At 38.8% G+C, this 16,970-nt stretch overlaps 1 protein-coding gene across 1 annotated transcript in view; it reads right to left on the bottom strand.

The window, feature by feature from the left end:
* The window catches only part of SNTG2 (syntrophin gamma 2), a 323,296-nt gene that overhangs the window by 125,914 nt on the left and 180,412 nt on the right, over window positions 1-16,970 (bottom strand). Inside the window, exons 5-6 of the mRNA XM_075410732.1 lie at window positions 14,970-15,013; window positions 14,819-14,860 (exon numbers count right to left, since the gene is read on the bottom strand). Coding sequence (XP_075266847.1) covers window positions 14,819-14,860; window positions 14,970-15,013 — 86 coding nt within the window. The remainder of the gene's footprint in view (window positions 1-14,818; window positions 14,861-14,969; window positions 15,014-16,970) is intronic.

The following is a 16,970-nucleotide window of genomic DNA, read 5'->3' as shown; positions in this document are numbered from 1 at the left end:
AACATTGTTTAGACAAGGAAAACGAAGGTGGCGGAGGGAGAAATGAGAAGGAGAGGATACTGCTTCAGAGAATCTAACTCAAGCAGTGTGGAAATCCAGCAGAGTGACTAAAAACGCAGACATAGTCTAGCCTGTGCACAGGATGTAAGGATCAAAGGAAGCAAGACTGGACAGGCCTTCCTAGCGATTGTCATGGATAACAAGGGACAGCATACAGCACTGTTCCTGAATCTACCAAGTCCTGTTTCAAAACCAGGTAATTTCTTCTCCTACCAGCCCTTTCAAAGACCCTCCACACTTATCCATGGATAGTTTACACCCTTTTGTATTTGTTCCAACATTCTCCTTTAGCTTAAATATTTGGTCTCCCTCCATGGTGCTCAGTTTTATACAGGTAGGAGGAGGAGATGGAAGAAGCAACCCCTTTATTTATGACTAAAGACGGTAGTATAATTTGTTATAAATCATCTGTAGGCCTTTCAACATTTACAAATGAAATAAATAGAAAATGAAAAGGGTTAAAAGAGATACAGACTTTTTTATTATTTATTTTTAACATGTTAACTCATTTTACCCTTAGGAAGTACTGCTAAAAATAGTACCTGCCCAGTTGCAACCCTCTGTGTGCTTTACCCTTTATCTAAGAAGTGCTACCTTTTGTCTCCATAGATTAAGAGAGACTTCAGTTCTCCCTACAGCTCCTTTGCGCCAGGCAGATGAATTCTTCCATCAGTTTTAATTATAGTTATTCTGCTTTTGTGCTCAAAGATTATGCACATCGTAAATGCTCATAATGCCAGAGTACTTGCTGCTTCTCTAACCCAGGGAATTAAGTGACTGTGAAGTAGATGGGGGTAAAACAGTAGTACTGAAATCTGAACTACCTAATTGTGGATGCTTTCTTTACATGTTTAGAGCTTGACAGAAAGTCAATTTCTACAAGTACATTGCAGAAATTACATAGTATTTTTAAATATACATTTAATACTGCTACCATAATGTGTTACTGTTTTTCAAAATGTTCCTCTGAAATGTTCGTATCCTTTACAAAAGCACAGTAAAGGTGCAAAAGGGTACAAATTTAAATGGCAAAAAAAAGTGTTTTAAAGCATGTGAGTTTTATCATTTGCATGTAAAAGACACTGGAGACCAAAAGCATACTATAACTTGCTTCTTAATGAGGCATGCTGCCAGATGCATTCAGTGATGAAATAATCACATTTCTTAGAGCATCTGGAAACAGTAAGATTGAATTGTACATCCCACAAAAAGTTATACTATAATTTGCTGATTTTATGTGGCTTTATTCTTACGCAGTGCTGGGATACAGAACACTTATGGCAAATCAGCATCTGGAGAAATGCATTTAAATGAAATCTCACATCTTTTTCTTCAAAGCAAATTGAAAAACACTTTTTAATTATTTGTCTCACTGTCAGGATAACAAGGCTGCTGTTCTACTATGACCAAATCCCCAAGAAAATAGCTCAGACAAAATCTATAGACTAACTAAAAGCATAGAAAAACTGTGAACAGCAGAACTTCCCTCTGCATTCTAACATCACATATTACCATTCTTGCTATCAATGTCTATTTTTTTCCTGTTACTGCACACCTACATAGCAGCAGCAAACTTTCTAAAGTATATGGTAAGTCCTAACTAACGAAAGCAACTGCACTAAACTCATTAATAAATGCTCCCTAATGAAAGAGTTTGTTCACTTCTGTCGGTTCCTGCTTGAGGTCTTTGATGCATGCAGCTGTTTCGCAGCTATGTGCTCACCACAACAGGTATTTGCTGCCCATGTAATAGATGACTCCAGCATTCTTTTGCGACTGACTGAGGCAAAAACAAAGGAACTCTGTGAGAACTACTAAGATGAAGTTAAGAAAGTAGAATCTTCAGAAGTTTGCTATCTTTTATTTCTTTTTTGTCTCTGTAATCCTAAAAATACATTAAAATGCTTCAACTAAACAGAAAGTTATTGAATGTTACATAGTTAAAAGAGTTTCTTCATGAAAACTTATTTATAAAAATGTTGCAGTTTCTCATACAGCTGTATCTGAAAACTGCATTGTGTTTGAAAGCGACTTACAAACCTACAGGTCTGCTTTGGCTGATCCCAAATGTAAATCTCCTAATAACAGGGAAAGCAAGCGGTGAGACACTGAGCTCACTTCAGCAAGCTGCCTCTCAGTAATATTTAGGGCTGACGGATTCTACCCATGTTGTTGCTGTTCATACGTCTGTGTGTAACTGGAGATAGCCTCTTCGCCTGGAGCACCACTAAAACCTTATGCCAGTCAAGAAACGATCCCTTTATTCCATGCCCTAAATTGCCCAATTAAAGAAATAAAGGTAAGAGCAACATATGAGGAAGAAAATATGTCTAATCACAAACTAAGAAATAATACTTCATACACAGAAACCAATCATAGAAAAGCTGACAGGTAAAACCTCTACATTTCTTTTCCAATATCCAACAACAACGCAGATCAGAGTTGGAAATCAGCTAAAGAATGGTATGATATGCTAAAGGTTTTGGCTTTGTTCTTTTCAAACACCTATTTATTTTAATTTTTTTTTTAAGGAAACAACTTTGAAACTATCTAAGAAAAAAATTCAGAAAATTCTCAAAATATCTTCAATAGATTAAAAGCATTTCATAAATATACTTTGGAAAAAATAAAGGGAGACTCAGTGGGTACCCATAAGGACGGGTCCCCCTAAGTTATTTCACAGCATAGCCCTGCCAAGTTGTTTCAGAGAAATCACCACCATTTCCTCCTTCCTCTCTCTTCAGCTCTGAAGAAGAGAGAGGATCTGGAGAAGGAAAGTGGTAATGTCAAGGTTGTGAAAGTATGTACCTTGATTTTATTTCCCCTACAAGTTTTGATTAATTACGCTCTCTGAAAACATACATATGAGAAAGAAAACTACTTTAACTCTAGGCTAGTCAACTGTATATTTTAAGTTTTTACTTTTTTAAAAAATTTTATTTCATAGTTACTTGAGTGAGATCAGAGAAAGCAGCAGTGCAAGCCCTTTCAAAAAATCACTGGAACAGATTTTCCGTGCTTTCCTTCTGCCCCTCCCTTTCTTTCCTCTCTGACATTTTCCTGAGACTTGTTTGTCGTCTCTCTGGAAGCACAATGGCTGCTTTGATTATTCTATTTCATACTTCTTTAGGTTTCCCATGACAAAACATACACCCCCACAAAAATGCTCTCTACGTGTTCAATATGATTTTTACAGAGATTGATTTCTTATTTCCACTCTACTGCGTTTGCATTACTTGAACACACTGCAATTCCTGAAAATAGAGTGTGATGTTGAGGTGATTTAAGACACTACTGGTAAGTTTCTTTGCAATACCATATACTTTTTTAAACTTGCATTCATATCGTAAGATGTAAATCCAGCTAAAATTTGCAGTAGCGTATATGCACTATTTCAGAAAGTGTATACAATTTTATTCTCTTTTTTCTTTTTGGTAACTGTTAATTTTTAAAATGCTCTTTAGTAGCATCCACCTGTTCTTCCAGTGTGTCTAAAAAAAACAAGAATGGGAGGAAGAGATTTCTTTTGTTAGGGTGTGCGAATCAGGCAGCAATGGATAGGGAATACAGAAGCACAACTTCATTTAGAGGAAAACCATTTATAACACCACTTTTAAACTCTCAACAGAAATAATTTACTAAAATGAGGAAATCTAAAAGCTAATTTTGGAAAGTACCAAGAAAATCAGAGAGCCAGGCAATTGAAGAAAAAAAATCAAACAGTTCCATGACATTCAAAGGAATCGGACAGTCTCCATGTGATGTGAGAAAATATCAGTTACTGTTCTTCTGGATCTGGTACAGTTACCATTCCAACATTAGAAGAGTATTTCTCCTATGCTGACAGAACAATAAAATTGCAATACAAAGGACTAACTATTCAAGTGAACCATACAGAGTATTGCTGAAAGTATTGAGAATATTCATCTTGGCAGCATTAAGACAGATCTCCAGGAAGTGAAACATGCACAGTCTTTCTATGCAGAAAAATGTTTGTCTTTTCCTTCATTTAATTTGTCAAACTTTCGTTTTTTTACTTGTCATTATTTCAATTACACTGTTCTTTTTGACTTCATAACATTTTCTCTGTTGGGTGAAAGAGCATGTTCAAACTGAAAAGCTTCCTGCAGGAAAAACTGTAAAAGTTCAAAGAGTGACTTCAAGTTAAGCATCACTCTTGGGACAGAAATGTGTGTATGTCCATAAGGGTATCTATACATTTTAATGTAGCAACTATCTGGGCAATCCAGCAAAACAATGAGCGTTTCTCTTGAACTTTGATCTGTACTGCTGATTACTTCTGGTAGGAATCTTCAGGTATTAACCCCCAATGGATATAAAATGCGAACTTTACTTTTACTTTCTCCAAATGTCACAAGGTTGTTGCCTCAAGTATTACTGAAATACATATGCAAAGATTAACATGTAGTTAAACCCACAGAACTTGAACATCGCAGTTTTCACATTGTAAATATAGACCTTAATTTCATTAAAGATAGAAGTACTTTAATGATTTTAGTAACAGCATAAATCAATAAAATCTACTCATTAATATGACTATGACATATTACTACACAGTAAAATTAGAATCACAGAATCACAGAATGATTTGGGTTGGAAGGGACCTTTAGAGGTCATATAGCCCAACCCCCCTGCAGTGAGCAGGGACAGCTTCAACCAGACCAGGTTGCTCAGAGCCCTGTCCAACCTGGCCTTGAATGTTTCCAGGGATGGGGCCTTCACTGCCTCTCTGGGCAACTTTTTCCAGTGTTTCACAATCCTCACGGTAAAAAAATTCTTCCTTATATCCAGTCTAAATCTACCCTGCCTTAGTTTAAAGCCATTACTCCTTGTCCTGTTATAACAGGCCTTGAGAAAAAGATATTCCCCATCTTTCCTGTAGGCCCCTTTCAGGTACTGAAAGGCTGCCATAAGGTCTCCCCCCAGATTTCTCTTCTCCAGGCTGAACAGCCCCAACTCTCTCAGCTTTTCCTCACAGCAGAGGTGCTCCAGCCCTCTGGTCATCTTTGTCGCCCTCCTATGGACCTGCTCCAACAGCTCCATGTCCTTCTTGTGCTGAGGGCTCCAGAGCTGGACACAGGACTCCAGGTGGGGTCTCACGAGAGCAGAGCAGAGGGGCAGAATCACCTCCCTCGACCTGCTGGCCATGCTGTTCTTGATGCAGCCAAAGATACAGTTGGCCTTCTGGGCTGTGAGCTCACATTGGTGGCTCATGTCCAACTTTTCATCCACCAGTACCCCCGAGTCCTTCTTGGCAGGACTGCTCTCAATCCCTTCATCCCTCAGCCTGTATTGATAGCGGGGGTTGCCTGGACCCATGTACAGGACCTTGCATTTGGCCTTGTTGAACCTCAAGAGGTTCACATGGGCCCACTTCTCAAGCTTGTCCAGGTCCCTCTGGATGGCATCCTGTCCTCCTGTTGTATCAGCTGCACCATTCAGCTTGGTGTCGTCTGCAAACTAGCTGAGGGTGCACTCTGTCTTGCTAAGTCATTGATGAAAATGTTAAACAGCACCAGTCCCATTATGGATCCCTGAGGGACACCATATTGACCACTACCCTCTGGCTGCGACCTTCCAACCAATTCCTTAGCCACCGAACATTCCACTCATCAAATCCATATTTCTTCAATTTAGAGAGAAGGATGTTGTGGGGGACTGTGTCGAAGGCTTTACAGAAATCAAGACAGATCACATTCACTGCTCTTCCCTTGTCCACTGATCTAGTCACGCCATCATAGAAAGCCACTAGGTTGGTCAGGCAGGACTTGTCCTTGGTGAAGCCATGCTGGCTGTCTCACATCACCTCCCTGTCCATGTGCCTTTGCAGAGCTTCTAGGAGGGTCTGTTCCGTGATCTTCCCAGGCACAGAGGTGAGGCTGATGGGTCGGTAGTTCCCAGGGTCTTCCTTCCTACCCTTTTTAAAAATGGGCGCAATGCTTCCCTTCCTCGAGTCACCAAGGGCTTTGCCTGACTGCCATGACCTTGCAAATATTACGGAGAACGGCTTGACAATGACATCAGCCAATTCCCTCAGGACCCTGGGATGCATCTGGTCAGGTCCCATAGACTTATGTATGTTCAGGTTTCTTAGGTGGTCACGAACCTCGTCTTCCCTTACAGTGGGAGGGACTTTGCCCCTCTGGTCCCCATATTACAGTCCATCAGCTGGGGAGGGGTGAGGAGAGAGGTTGCCAGTGAACACGGAGGCAAAAAAGTTGTTGAGTACCTCAGCCTTCTCCTCGTCTGTTGGTACTAGGTCATCATTCTTGTTCATTGGAAGGGTACGCTTTCTTTAACCTTCCTTTTCCGGCTGACATACCTGTAGAAGCCCTTCTTGCTATTCTTAGCATTCCTTGTCAAGTTCAGTTCCAGCCGTGCTTTGGCCCTCCTGACCTCATCCCTACACAACCAGACAGCGTCCCTATACTCTTCCCAATATACCTGTCCCTGCTTCCACTGCCTGTGCAGTTCCCTCTTGCTCTTTAATTTGACCAACAGGTCTTGGCTCAGCCATGCTGGTCTTTTCCCTTCCCTGTCTGACTGCTTACACCTGCGGACTGAGAGCTCTTGTGCTCTATGGAAAGCGTCCTTAAAGATCACAAGAATGTATTTTTGCTACTTCACAAGCATCTATTAATTTGACAAGTTATAATTCTTTTAATGATTTTACTGATTTTATTAATTCATCACTATATTTCTATGGTTTTTATTATCTTCTACAATTTTATATGGGATGCTTGTTGACCAGTTAGGCATTATGTACATTTTCAGGTATACGCCTTCCAATTTTTTTCTGTTTGATATTTTTTTTTCTGATATTTTATGGCTAAAATTCATAATGTATGTTCCACCACTAATAACTGAATTCCAGAAGCCCATGCAGAGAACTTTAATTCTGAAATAGCTAACACAGAATGGATGATGGAATAAGGGATGAATTTCAATATCTCAAGGAAGATAAGCAATTTTCAGATTTATTCCTTGTGTCTCAATGAATAAGCCTATTGAAGCAGAAATTCATCACTCCCTGTCAGACATGCCAATAACACATTAATAGTATTACAGGAAACATCTGAAGTTATCAAAGGTCTGGCAAAAAGCACTTCATAATTACTGGCTTAAAGCAGTTCAAAGTCTGAAAAGCTAAAACAATGCCCATTGAATGGATTCTGTTTTAATGGACATTGCTTATTTAGTGATTCCCTTCTGTGAGACTACTCATAAAAAACCCCAAAGAAATGTTTCTAAGTACTTTCCCAGGTCAGTGAACAAAATTCCAATTAGATTAACGTTTGTGCGAAATACTAAAAGTCTGTGAAACACACTAATTTACTACAAAAATATATTAATAAGATATGGTAAGAAAAAAATATTATGTATCACCATGCAGTGACAGGACAAGGGGTAATGGTTTTAAACTAAAAAGGATAGATTTAACTTTGATATAAGGAAGAAATTTTTATGATGAGGGTGGTGAGGCACTGGCATAGGTTGCCCAGAGAAGTTGTGGCTGCCCTCTCCCTGTAAGTGTTCAAGGCCGGGTTGGATGGGGCTTTGAGCAACCTGGTGTGGTGGAAGGTGTCCCTGCCCATGGCAGGGAGGTTGGAACTAGAAGATTCATAAGGTCCCTTCCAACCCAAACCATTCTATGATTCTGTGATTCTCACCAACCTGAAAAATTCTACTGAAACAGCAAACTGTCACCTTGTGCTTCATTTCCTTTCACAGTTTATTGTGAATATCTTGAAAATCAAAGTGCCAGTCAAGTGGACACCAAGTAGTATCCCTTCATTGTGAATTTCAACCGAATTACTCTTCCCATCTGCTTCCCCCTCTCCCCTCAGGAGAACTGACTGTTCCTTTTGTGTCGTTTAGGGTGATAACCTGATTAGTCATCAGGGAAACAAAATTAATTTTCCTCTCAGATGAGCAATACAGAAACTATATTCTTATCTGAATTCACATTTTCTATATTCACAGTCTTTCCATACCAATATACTCTTTCATAAAATAAACTTATTTTTCAAGCAAAATAAATTATTTCCAATTCTCCACAGTCTATTTTATTACCTACTGCAAACACGGGATTTTCCTCAGTCCTGATTTTGAGTTGTTTATGTTCCTATACATACCCTCAACCAGAACTAAGGTGTGATAGTAGTAGCTTGAAGAATTGTATAGAAAAGCAAAATGTAGTAATTAGAAGTGAAAAACAGGAAAGCCAGTTTGTTGTGAAATTGTTGTTGACAGACCAGCTAGTTGTTTGGCTTTCAGAGAAGTAATCACCTTTTAACCTTGCTGGAAGTTCAAGGGTCAAGAAACAAAACTGCAAAACAAAACAAAATCAGGATCAGCTATCTACATAAGCATCTGCAGAGCGCCAGCTGTGAAGATGGTAGGTAGCAGACAGACTAAATTGGCATCCTTTTCTACAGTTCCCAGATCTTATAGCCTTCTCTCCCACGTATTTACCTGAGTGGGTCTTAAGTCTTTAACACATGTGAGCCAAACTGGCAATTAGACAAAACCTTCCATTTAGTAAAATGCAGGTTATGTGAGTTTGTGCCTATGCAGTGCACCTCCTCACGTTATAAGGGTGAACTAGTAGATATTCTAAAATGGTAGAAATTAAGAATGAAAAGGAAAAAAGTCAAAACACCATTGTGAAACAAAACAAACTTAAAAACCCTAAGAAAATTCTGGAAAATATTTGTTAGAGCTACAATTAAAAAAAATAATCAAACCACCAAAAGACAAACAAACAGGACAAAACCAACAGCCCAACAGCAAAAAATCCAAGTAGCATGTACTTGCTTCTGTCCCTTAAAGGCTTGTCACTATGGCTGGCACTAGTGAAGTAATTCAGTATCTCTACCTTTGCCAGCAGCATCCCTTTTAGTAGTCTGTGGTGGGCTGACCCCAGGCAGTAGCTAAGCACCCACACAGCTGCCCACTCACTCCCCCCACCAGCAGGACAGGGGAGAGAAGAGGAAGAACAAAAGTAACAACATCTTTGAGATGAAGACAGTTTAATAAGTGAAGCAAAGACAAAGGTAAAAACAAAACAAGTGATGCAAAGGCAATCACTCACCACCTCTTACTAGTAGACCAATGCCCAGCCACTCTCTGAGCAATGGCTGCTTCCCCAGAAAACCCTCCCTGCAATTTTTAACATTGAGAATATTGTCATCTAGCATGGAAAATCCCTTTGGTCAGTTCAGGTCAGCTGTCCTGCCTGTGTTCCCTTCCAACTTCTTGCCCACTCCTAGCCTAGTCGTCGAGAGAGGGAAGAGCCAGAAAAAGAGAAAGCCTTGATGGTCTGCAAGCACTGCTCAGCAGTAATGAAAACACTGCTGTGTTATCAACACTGTTTTAGTCACAACCCTAAACACAGCACCATATTGGTTGCTGTGAAGAAAATTAACTCTGTCCCAGCCAGACCCAGTATGTAGTGCCTTGGATCACACAGTACAATTCGTAATCTTAGAGTTAGGTATTTACAAAAGAGGTCTTCACCACCCAGCATGCAAGCAGGAGGAAGAAGTGCTTTCAAAGTATATTGGAGGATGATGTTTCAGAAGTCCTATCTTGAAGTAGATGAAAGAATATGTAAGACATCACAGCGCCAGCTGAAAATAAAGCAAGCCAAAAGAATTACTCATTAACCTTTGACAGGCTCCCATTGATTAAATACACTGTATGATGTTAACAATGTTAAGTGTAAAATGCAACCTGGTGTGAACTGAGACTACCCAAGCCTCACTGCTGAGTGTCTTTTGAACAGAATTCTTGGAGTGCCTCTCACCTAACCTGACACACTCAGAAAATAGGGCACTCTTTACAGAGGTAGAAGACGCAGGTATGATTTCCTAAAAGTTACATGAGTGGTCTATCCTTAACCTCCTGCTTTCTGGAAAAGTACCCTTAATCACTAACCTACTATATTAATAGCTTAATACAATGTAACGCTACCTTCTTCAGCGGTGTTTCTAGGTGCCCAAACCTACTGGAAGGAGGTTGCAGTGAGGTGGGCGTTGGTCTCTTCTCCCAAGTAACTAGCGATAGGACAAGATGAAATGGCTTCATATTGCGTCAAGGGAGGTTCAGACTGGAAAAAATTCTTTACTGAAAAAGTGGTCAGGCACTGGACCAGACTGCCCAGGGAAGTGGTTGAGTCACCATCCCTGGAGGAGTTCAAAAAATGTGTAGATGTGGCACTTCGGGATATGGTTTAGTAGGCATGGTGGTGTTGGGTTGATGGTTGGACTTGATGATCTTAGAGGTCTTTTCCAACCTATGAGTCTATGATTAGCTATGATAAAACTCAAAGCTGATTGTTTACATGGTCTCTGAACTCTAAATGGAACTTAGGGGTAGGATTTCCTATTTTGCATACGTTAAAAACCTTACACATGAAAGTAGCACTTTTTTTAAGAAAATACTACTGCAGTTCTGGATCTGTGCCATACCAGGAGTTTAAACACCTTCACTTTCATCAAACAAAAAGACATATGGATCCATAGACCCTCAAGAATGTAAGCTAAAGGCTTCCTTTTTTCAAAAAGTTAAATGGTTCGCTCAGACTTTTTCCTAAATTCAATATAAATCTTGCTTTAGATGTTTATGTGCCATGTTTGTGTGAAAGTGCATATACTCTGGGTCTCTGCAATCCAACAAAAATGAGATGAGAAATATTAACCTCCTGACAGGTAGCAAACAAGTGCATCATCTTTGACATGTTCCATCTACAAATAACAGCTACTGACAAACAACTGAAAGCTTAGAGACATTAAATTAACCTTTTTTTTTGAAGCATCTCTTCTCAATTGAAAAACCACCATATTCAAATGAGGTGATTTTTATTTTGGATGAGAAATCTCAACCATTATTTCATAAAAATGAAATTACATAATTTTAATAAAAATAAGAAATAAAACATCTTCCTTTCTCTCAGGAACTTTGGCAATAACCTACCTCACCTCAGATCTCATACAATCAGCCCCTTCCTCTACCAGCTGACTCATTTATTTAACCTCACTCTGATTATGATAGTGGGTTGTGGTAGCAGAAAAGTCTCTTTGCAGATCTGTGTCCCGGCCCATTGAGATCTCTCTGCCTTCTGGAGCTTCCTTCAGCCATGTGGCCTACGGTTGTTCCAGGAAGTTTTGTTTACGCTTCTACTGAATTCCCAGGTACAGGGCAAAGAGCAGCATTATAAATTTATCATTCCTCACCACTGCAGAATAACTGTGTTACATCAACAGTTCTGGAGTGCTTCTTGGTACTGAAAAACAATCTTTAAGGGATGTAACTTACTGTTTTGCGGCGAATAACTTTCACGAAGTTTAGAGTTTTGTACACAAGCAGCAGGAGGGCAGTTCACCAATACACAACAGACCTGACTGTGTGTTTTACTGAGATAGTCTGTAATTATTCCAGAGATTCAGCCTGATGGTATTAATCAACACCAAGACAACGACAGCAAGATCATGCAGCTTCACTTTATCTTGACCTAGAGAGATCACTTCCAAGCAATAAAAGCAAGTTTAGTTCCTATGCCCATGTAATTTCTGCCTCGCTGATAAGACTGTCAAAGCCCATGTCATTTATGGTTGCTACAGATGCTATTCTGAGATACAGTTGTCAGTGAATCGACTGATAACTGCCAATAAACAGGCAGCAAGGGGTAACAATTTTTATCTATACTGCCTCGCACTGCAGACTGGAAAAGCACTACACATAGTGAATGGGACCTGGCTTTATCCATATACAGTCAATCTGATATATGAAACAAAATAGTTAAAAACTAACCACTATTCAACACATTATTTTCTTTCAGGTTAGAACAAATATTGTGGTAAACTGTATTTCAAAACCACATGAAATCACTGTAAAAGCAAAAAAGAAAAAAAAAAGCATATTACTGGCTACTGCTTTTCTTTAACTCAGTGAGAATGAAACCAATAAAATTTTCATAATTATAAGGCTAGGTGAGAATCCTTAGCAAAAGCTTTGGAGGTACTAAACCTTCAACCATCCATTACCAAATCAGCATTCACCACTGCAGCAGAGGAAGTGGCCTATCAAGGCTATATGGTATGGAATTGTTGGAAGTGATGTACAGGAGAAGGATGGGGCTGAGGTATCAGGGGTTCAGGTGAGAGCAGGCAGCACAGGGAACAGATGCTATGAAACACGTTATTGCTAGGAGTCACTTGGAGCTGGTGATTTGCTTCAGTGGCTTCCAAAATGGACAGGTTCCCAGCCATGTCCCATCCTCTGTGCTTTTTAACACACTAGTCTGAGTGTTGCTATGGAAGTGATTCTCCAACTGGAGCAGAGTATGAAGTGGAGGGGAAAGCGCAAGAAATGCTGCCAGAACATTGATCTAAGATATTCATCTTAGGCCCACTGGGGAACACACGATCGTGAAAATGTTCTGGAAATTCAGCCACCAACTTCTGGCTTACCTCTTGTCTAAACTCTTCTAGGTAATACAGAGCAATGATTGATGTGAGCTTTTTCATTTGAGGATCAGCTGCAAGCATCTAAGCATTGAAATGCTACAGAAGCAGCATTCTTTATAAGCAGAAGGTAGTTCCCTACTTTATTTTTTCCCCAAAAGAAGCCCTTGTCATCTTAATTCCATAAAGCAATGTAAAAAACCATTCTAATAATTTTCCTTTTAAGTAAATAAAAAACTCACTGGAAGACCTTGATCCGTTTCTTGAACATTACCGTGAAAATGAATACACCAGCAAGAGTCAGCATATCATGACAGAACTAGTCACCGTAATTCCATTCTTCAGTCTCAAGATTCCCTAAACTGAACATCACCAGATTCAAAAGCTATGCAGAAACTGCACCTGCATTCCACAGCGTGCTGTACAGTCTTGGGCAAGGGGCCTTTTCAGCATGTCGCAGCAACCCACGCACACTGGTTTTCCCACGAAAACCAAGATACAGAGATGTGTGCCTAATCTCCTCCCAGCCTGAAGTTGAGAACTTTGTATGTTTTTTGTATTCTGCTCTTGCTTGCATGTGGGTATGGACTTATGAGGCATAAGACTTCTTTATTATGGTTATTTGTTATCTATAGCTCTCTAACCTCCCCGAGTACCAGCTAGGAATTAAGAGTGCGTCCAATACGTGCACTCCGGACTGAAGATAGGAAATGCATCTTAGTCCTATGGATACCATCAAAAAGGACCAATATTTAAGCACATTTCTTCCTTCCTAATAAAGAAACTTCCACAAAATCTGATAAATAGCATCATAAAATGACTTACAAAATAAGATGAAATTTAAAAACATTCCTCCCATTCTTGTCCCAGCATTTAAAAACAGTTTCAGAATAACACTGTATGCTATTGTTATTGTTACTTCCTTAACATGTGAGAATTCTGGGCACGAAACAGGAGCACTGTGCAGTGCACCACAGGTCACACCAATAATGTATATGGTACATAAATATAAATAGGGTACAACTGAAATTAGGTCATGTTACATCATTTCACCAAATAACTGTGTTCCTTTACAAATTTCCCATCAGGAATCACCATGTTCTCACACAACTGTACACTTACAAATTGGTAGCACAACATTCTTTTTTTCAGTGCATGCAGGGGTAAGACCAACAAAAGCTGATTCCTTTTTGGTTGCACCGAGGGAAATGGGAATCAAAGCATTTTAACACCTGAGCACGATCATGACACTCACCAGGCTGGACAGGGCTCTGAGCAACCTGATCTAGCTAGCAGTGTCCCTGCTCGCTGCGGGGAGGTTGGACTAGATGACCTCTAGGGGTCCCTTCCAACCCAAAAATTTCTATGATTCTATGATATTCTGATTTTTAAGTGCTGTTTTTATAGTAGTTTAAATCAGATTATTTACTAAACTAATTCAATCCCTGTTCCTGAAATGCTAAGACGCTGAGAATTTCATTACCATTTAAATGTACTACGACAGCAGGTGAACCCTTTAGGAGCACCTGCAATCCCAGTGCATCAGGTACTATACCAAAGGCATAATCCATAAAGACTATATGTATGCACACACATATATATGTTATATATGCATATAAAATGATATATATAAAAGACTATTCAATTTATTTGGAATCCTTGAAAGACTAATTGTGATTACCCAAAGGACATTTTAGTATCTACAGTAGCATCATGAAAAAGGTAATGTACATGTTTCTCACTTTCACCATTCATTCTTATATAGTAAAGGCCATTTAATTTTTCATTTGCATTCTATTGATTTTCATGCCAAGCAGCCCAGTGTAAAGTTTACAGGGAAAAAAAAAGAAAAGATCGTGTGCTCACTGATAAAAGTGATATACTTCCTGCTCAATAGAACAGAAGTAACCTACCAGGATCTTGCATTTTTGCCTTATTATGTGCTTTGAAATACTTATTTGATATAAGGGATACAAAAACTATAATAAACTATTATGGAGATTCAACTTCGGAATAGTACATTTGTGCTACAAGTGCATATATCTTAATATGAAGAAAAGTAACAGTAAAAGTGCAGAAAATACAACAAATACTAACAGACAAAATTAAGCTTTTAGTAATCACATATATGACAAACCTGACTATAGCACTGTGTCTTTACAGTAAAAAAGAGTAAACTCACATGGAGCAAGGCTAGAGACAGAACAGGATGGACACACGGACACAGGATATTCTGTACACTATCAAAAAATGAAAGTGGAGTGACTTACCACTTCTTCATGGGTAGCACTTTCTACATTTATACCATTAACCTAAAAACAGATAGGACAGGGAGAAAAATATTTGCAATGTGTAAGTTAGCTAATGATATAAAGGTAAGTATGAAACAAATATCTGTGGAAAAAGTGAATGTTTACTGACCTGTATTATTGCATCTCCTATAAATAACATTCCTGTTTGGTCAGCTGTGGGATTACAGAAGGAGCACATTTTAATTGAAAATAGTGCTGAAAAACAATGTTATATTCTCTTTCAGCAATTGATTTAGCATGCGGTTAATAACCTTTGTTTGAAACTGATTTGCTTGTGAAAATAGCAATGGCATAGCAATCAGTATTCATCCTATAAAGGTAATAGATTCCTAGCAATTTTAAACAAATTAAGAGATACTTCCCATGCACAAAGAACTTATTTAATACGGAATAGAAATGTCATTTCTCACTAATGAAGGATTTCACTAAATTATGTGGAAAGCATGATTCACACTTTTCATTACTCTTCCGCAAAAGGGAAACAGGAATTTCTGAAACTACTTAGTAATTCAGAGACTGCTATAATTAAAGAGGTTGTGCCTAGAATATAATACAACTCTTCAACACGAACTTTGAATTAGCTTTGTTACTAAGAATAACAAAATACATTATTCCAGTCTGTAATTTGCATGTTTCCTGCCTTACAGAGTTAATGCGAATAATGCAATGAAACTGCAAACAATTTTGCACAGATACAAACAGTGACATTTTTAAGGTATATTCTGATTGCAGCATTTCAGTACTTAAAGGGAGCCTATAGGAAAGATGGGGACAATCTTTTTAGTAGAGACAGCAGTGACAGGACTAGGGGTAATGGTTTTAAACTAAAACAGGGTAGGTTTAGGCTAGATATAAGGAAGAAATTCTTTACAATGAGGGTGATGAAACACTGGAACGGGTTGCCCAGAGAGGTAGTGGAGGCCCCATCCCTGGAAACATTCAAGACCAGGTTGGACAGGGCTCTGAGCAACCTGATCTAGTTAGTGGTGTCCCTGCTCGCTGCAGGGGGGTTGGACTAGATGACCTCTAGGGGTCCCTTCCAACCCAAAACTTTCTATGATTCTATGATTTTTAAAGTTTTTACTTTTTAGTGGAACTTAAGGATGTTTATCTCTTGGAATTTATTACTTCATTGAAAGTAAGGCTCTGATCCTGCAAAGACTGATATGATTAAATAAGCCATATTAGTCTTATATATGATCTTACAGGGTCACAGCTTAAGGCTTTGAATAATGTGACAAATGTTAACGAAGACAGCATTTTGAGATACTGAAATAGGCAAAAAAGAAAGAAAAAACTGCATAGAGTATTCTCACCATATTTGCAATATAGCTTTTACCACCACAAATGTACCTTTGTTACAAAATACCTTGTTTATATTAAAATGGTCTTTTTAGTAGATATTTTATCACTCTTTTGTCTGATAAAAGATAACAGTTCATCAGTCATACTTTTATCAGCACTTAGGAAAGATATCACTATTTATTTTAAATACCATGCCACAAGTTGTCTTGAAGGTCTTTACACCACTTGTCTTGCTTTGTATTTAAAAATATGCACACAATTTGTAATAGCTGTTATAGAAAAAGAGACATCTGAGCAGAGAAATGCAGCTGAATTAAAGCAGTTCAAAAATATCATGAAGCAATGAGAAGTAGCCTATAGTGGATTCATACATTGCTAGAGGAGCTGATCATCAGCTTGGACATCTGAATAGTAAACTTCTGTTCAAGATGTCAGTAATACATATAAACAACAGTGAAAAACACGTGATTCATTTTTAATTCAATGTTTATGTTAGGGTTATTGGGTTGCTTTAGGGAAGTGGGAGCAGACTTGAATTGGAGATAGAAGGAAGAGGGTGTGCCTGAAATTCCAGTTGCAGGAAAGTATGAAAGCATAGTTAAAGGGTTCATGCCTTGCCCACTGTGTGTGATTGATCCAGAACTGAGTGAAGAAATTTTGAGGATGTCTGTATTAGTAACTCATGAGGTAAAATGGATATAGATCAGGAATCAAAGCAGTTGGCGCTGAGGCTTCTTATGTCCACACAGTATGGTTTCAGGGATGCTATTTCAGATCAGTTAGACTGGTATCCCAGTCTGAATAC

The sequence above is a fragment of the Opisthocomus hoazin genome, chromosome 2, assembly GCF_030867145.1.
Source record: "Opisthocomus hoazin isolate bOpiHoa1 chromosome 2, bOpiHoa1.hap1, whole genome shotgun sequence".
Classification (NCBI taxonomy): domain Eukaryota; kingdom Metazoa; phylum Chordata; class Aves; order Opisthocomiformes; family Opisthocomidae; genus Opisthocomus; species Opisthocomus hoazin.
Note: the sequence above shows the minus strand (reverse complement) of the source record. Positions and strands in the feature narration are given on the sequence as shown.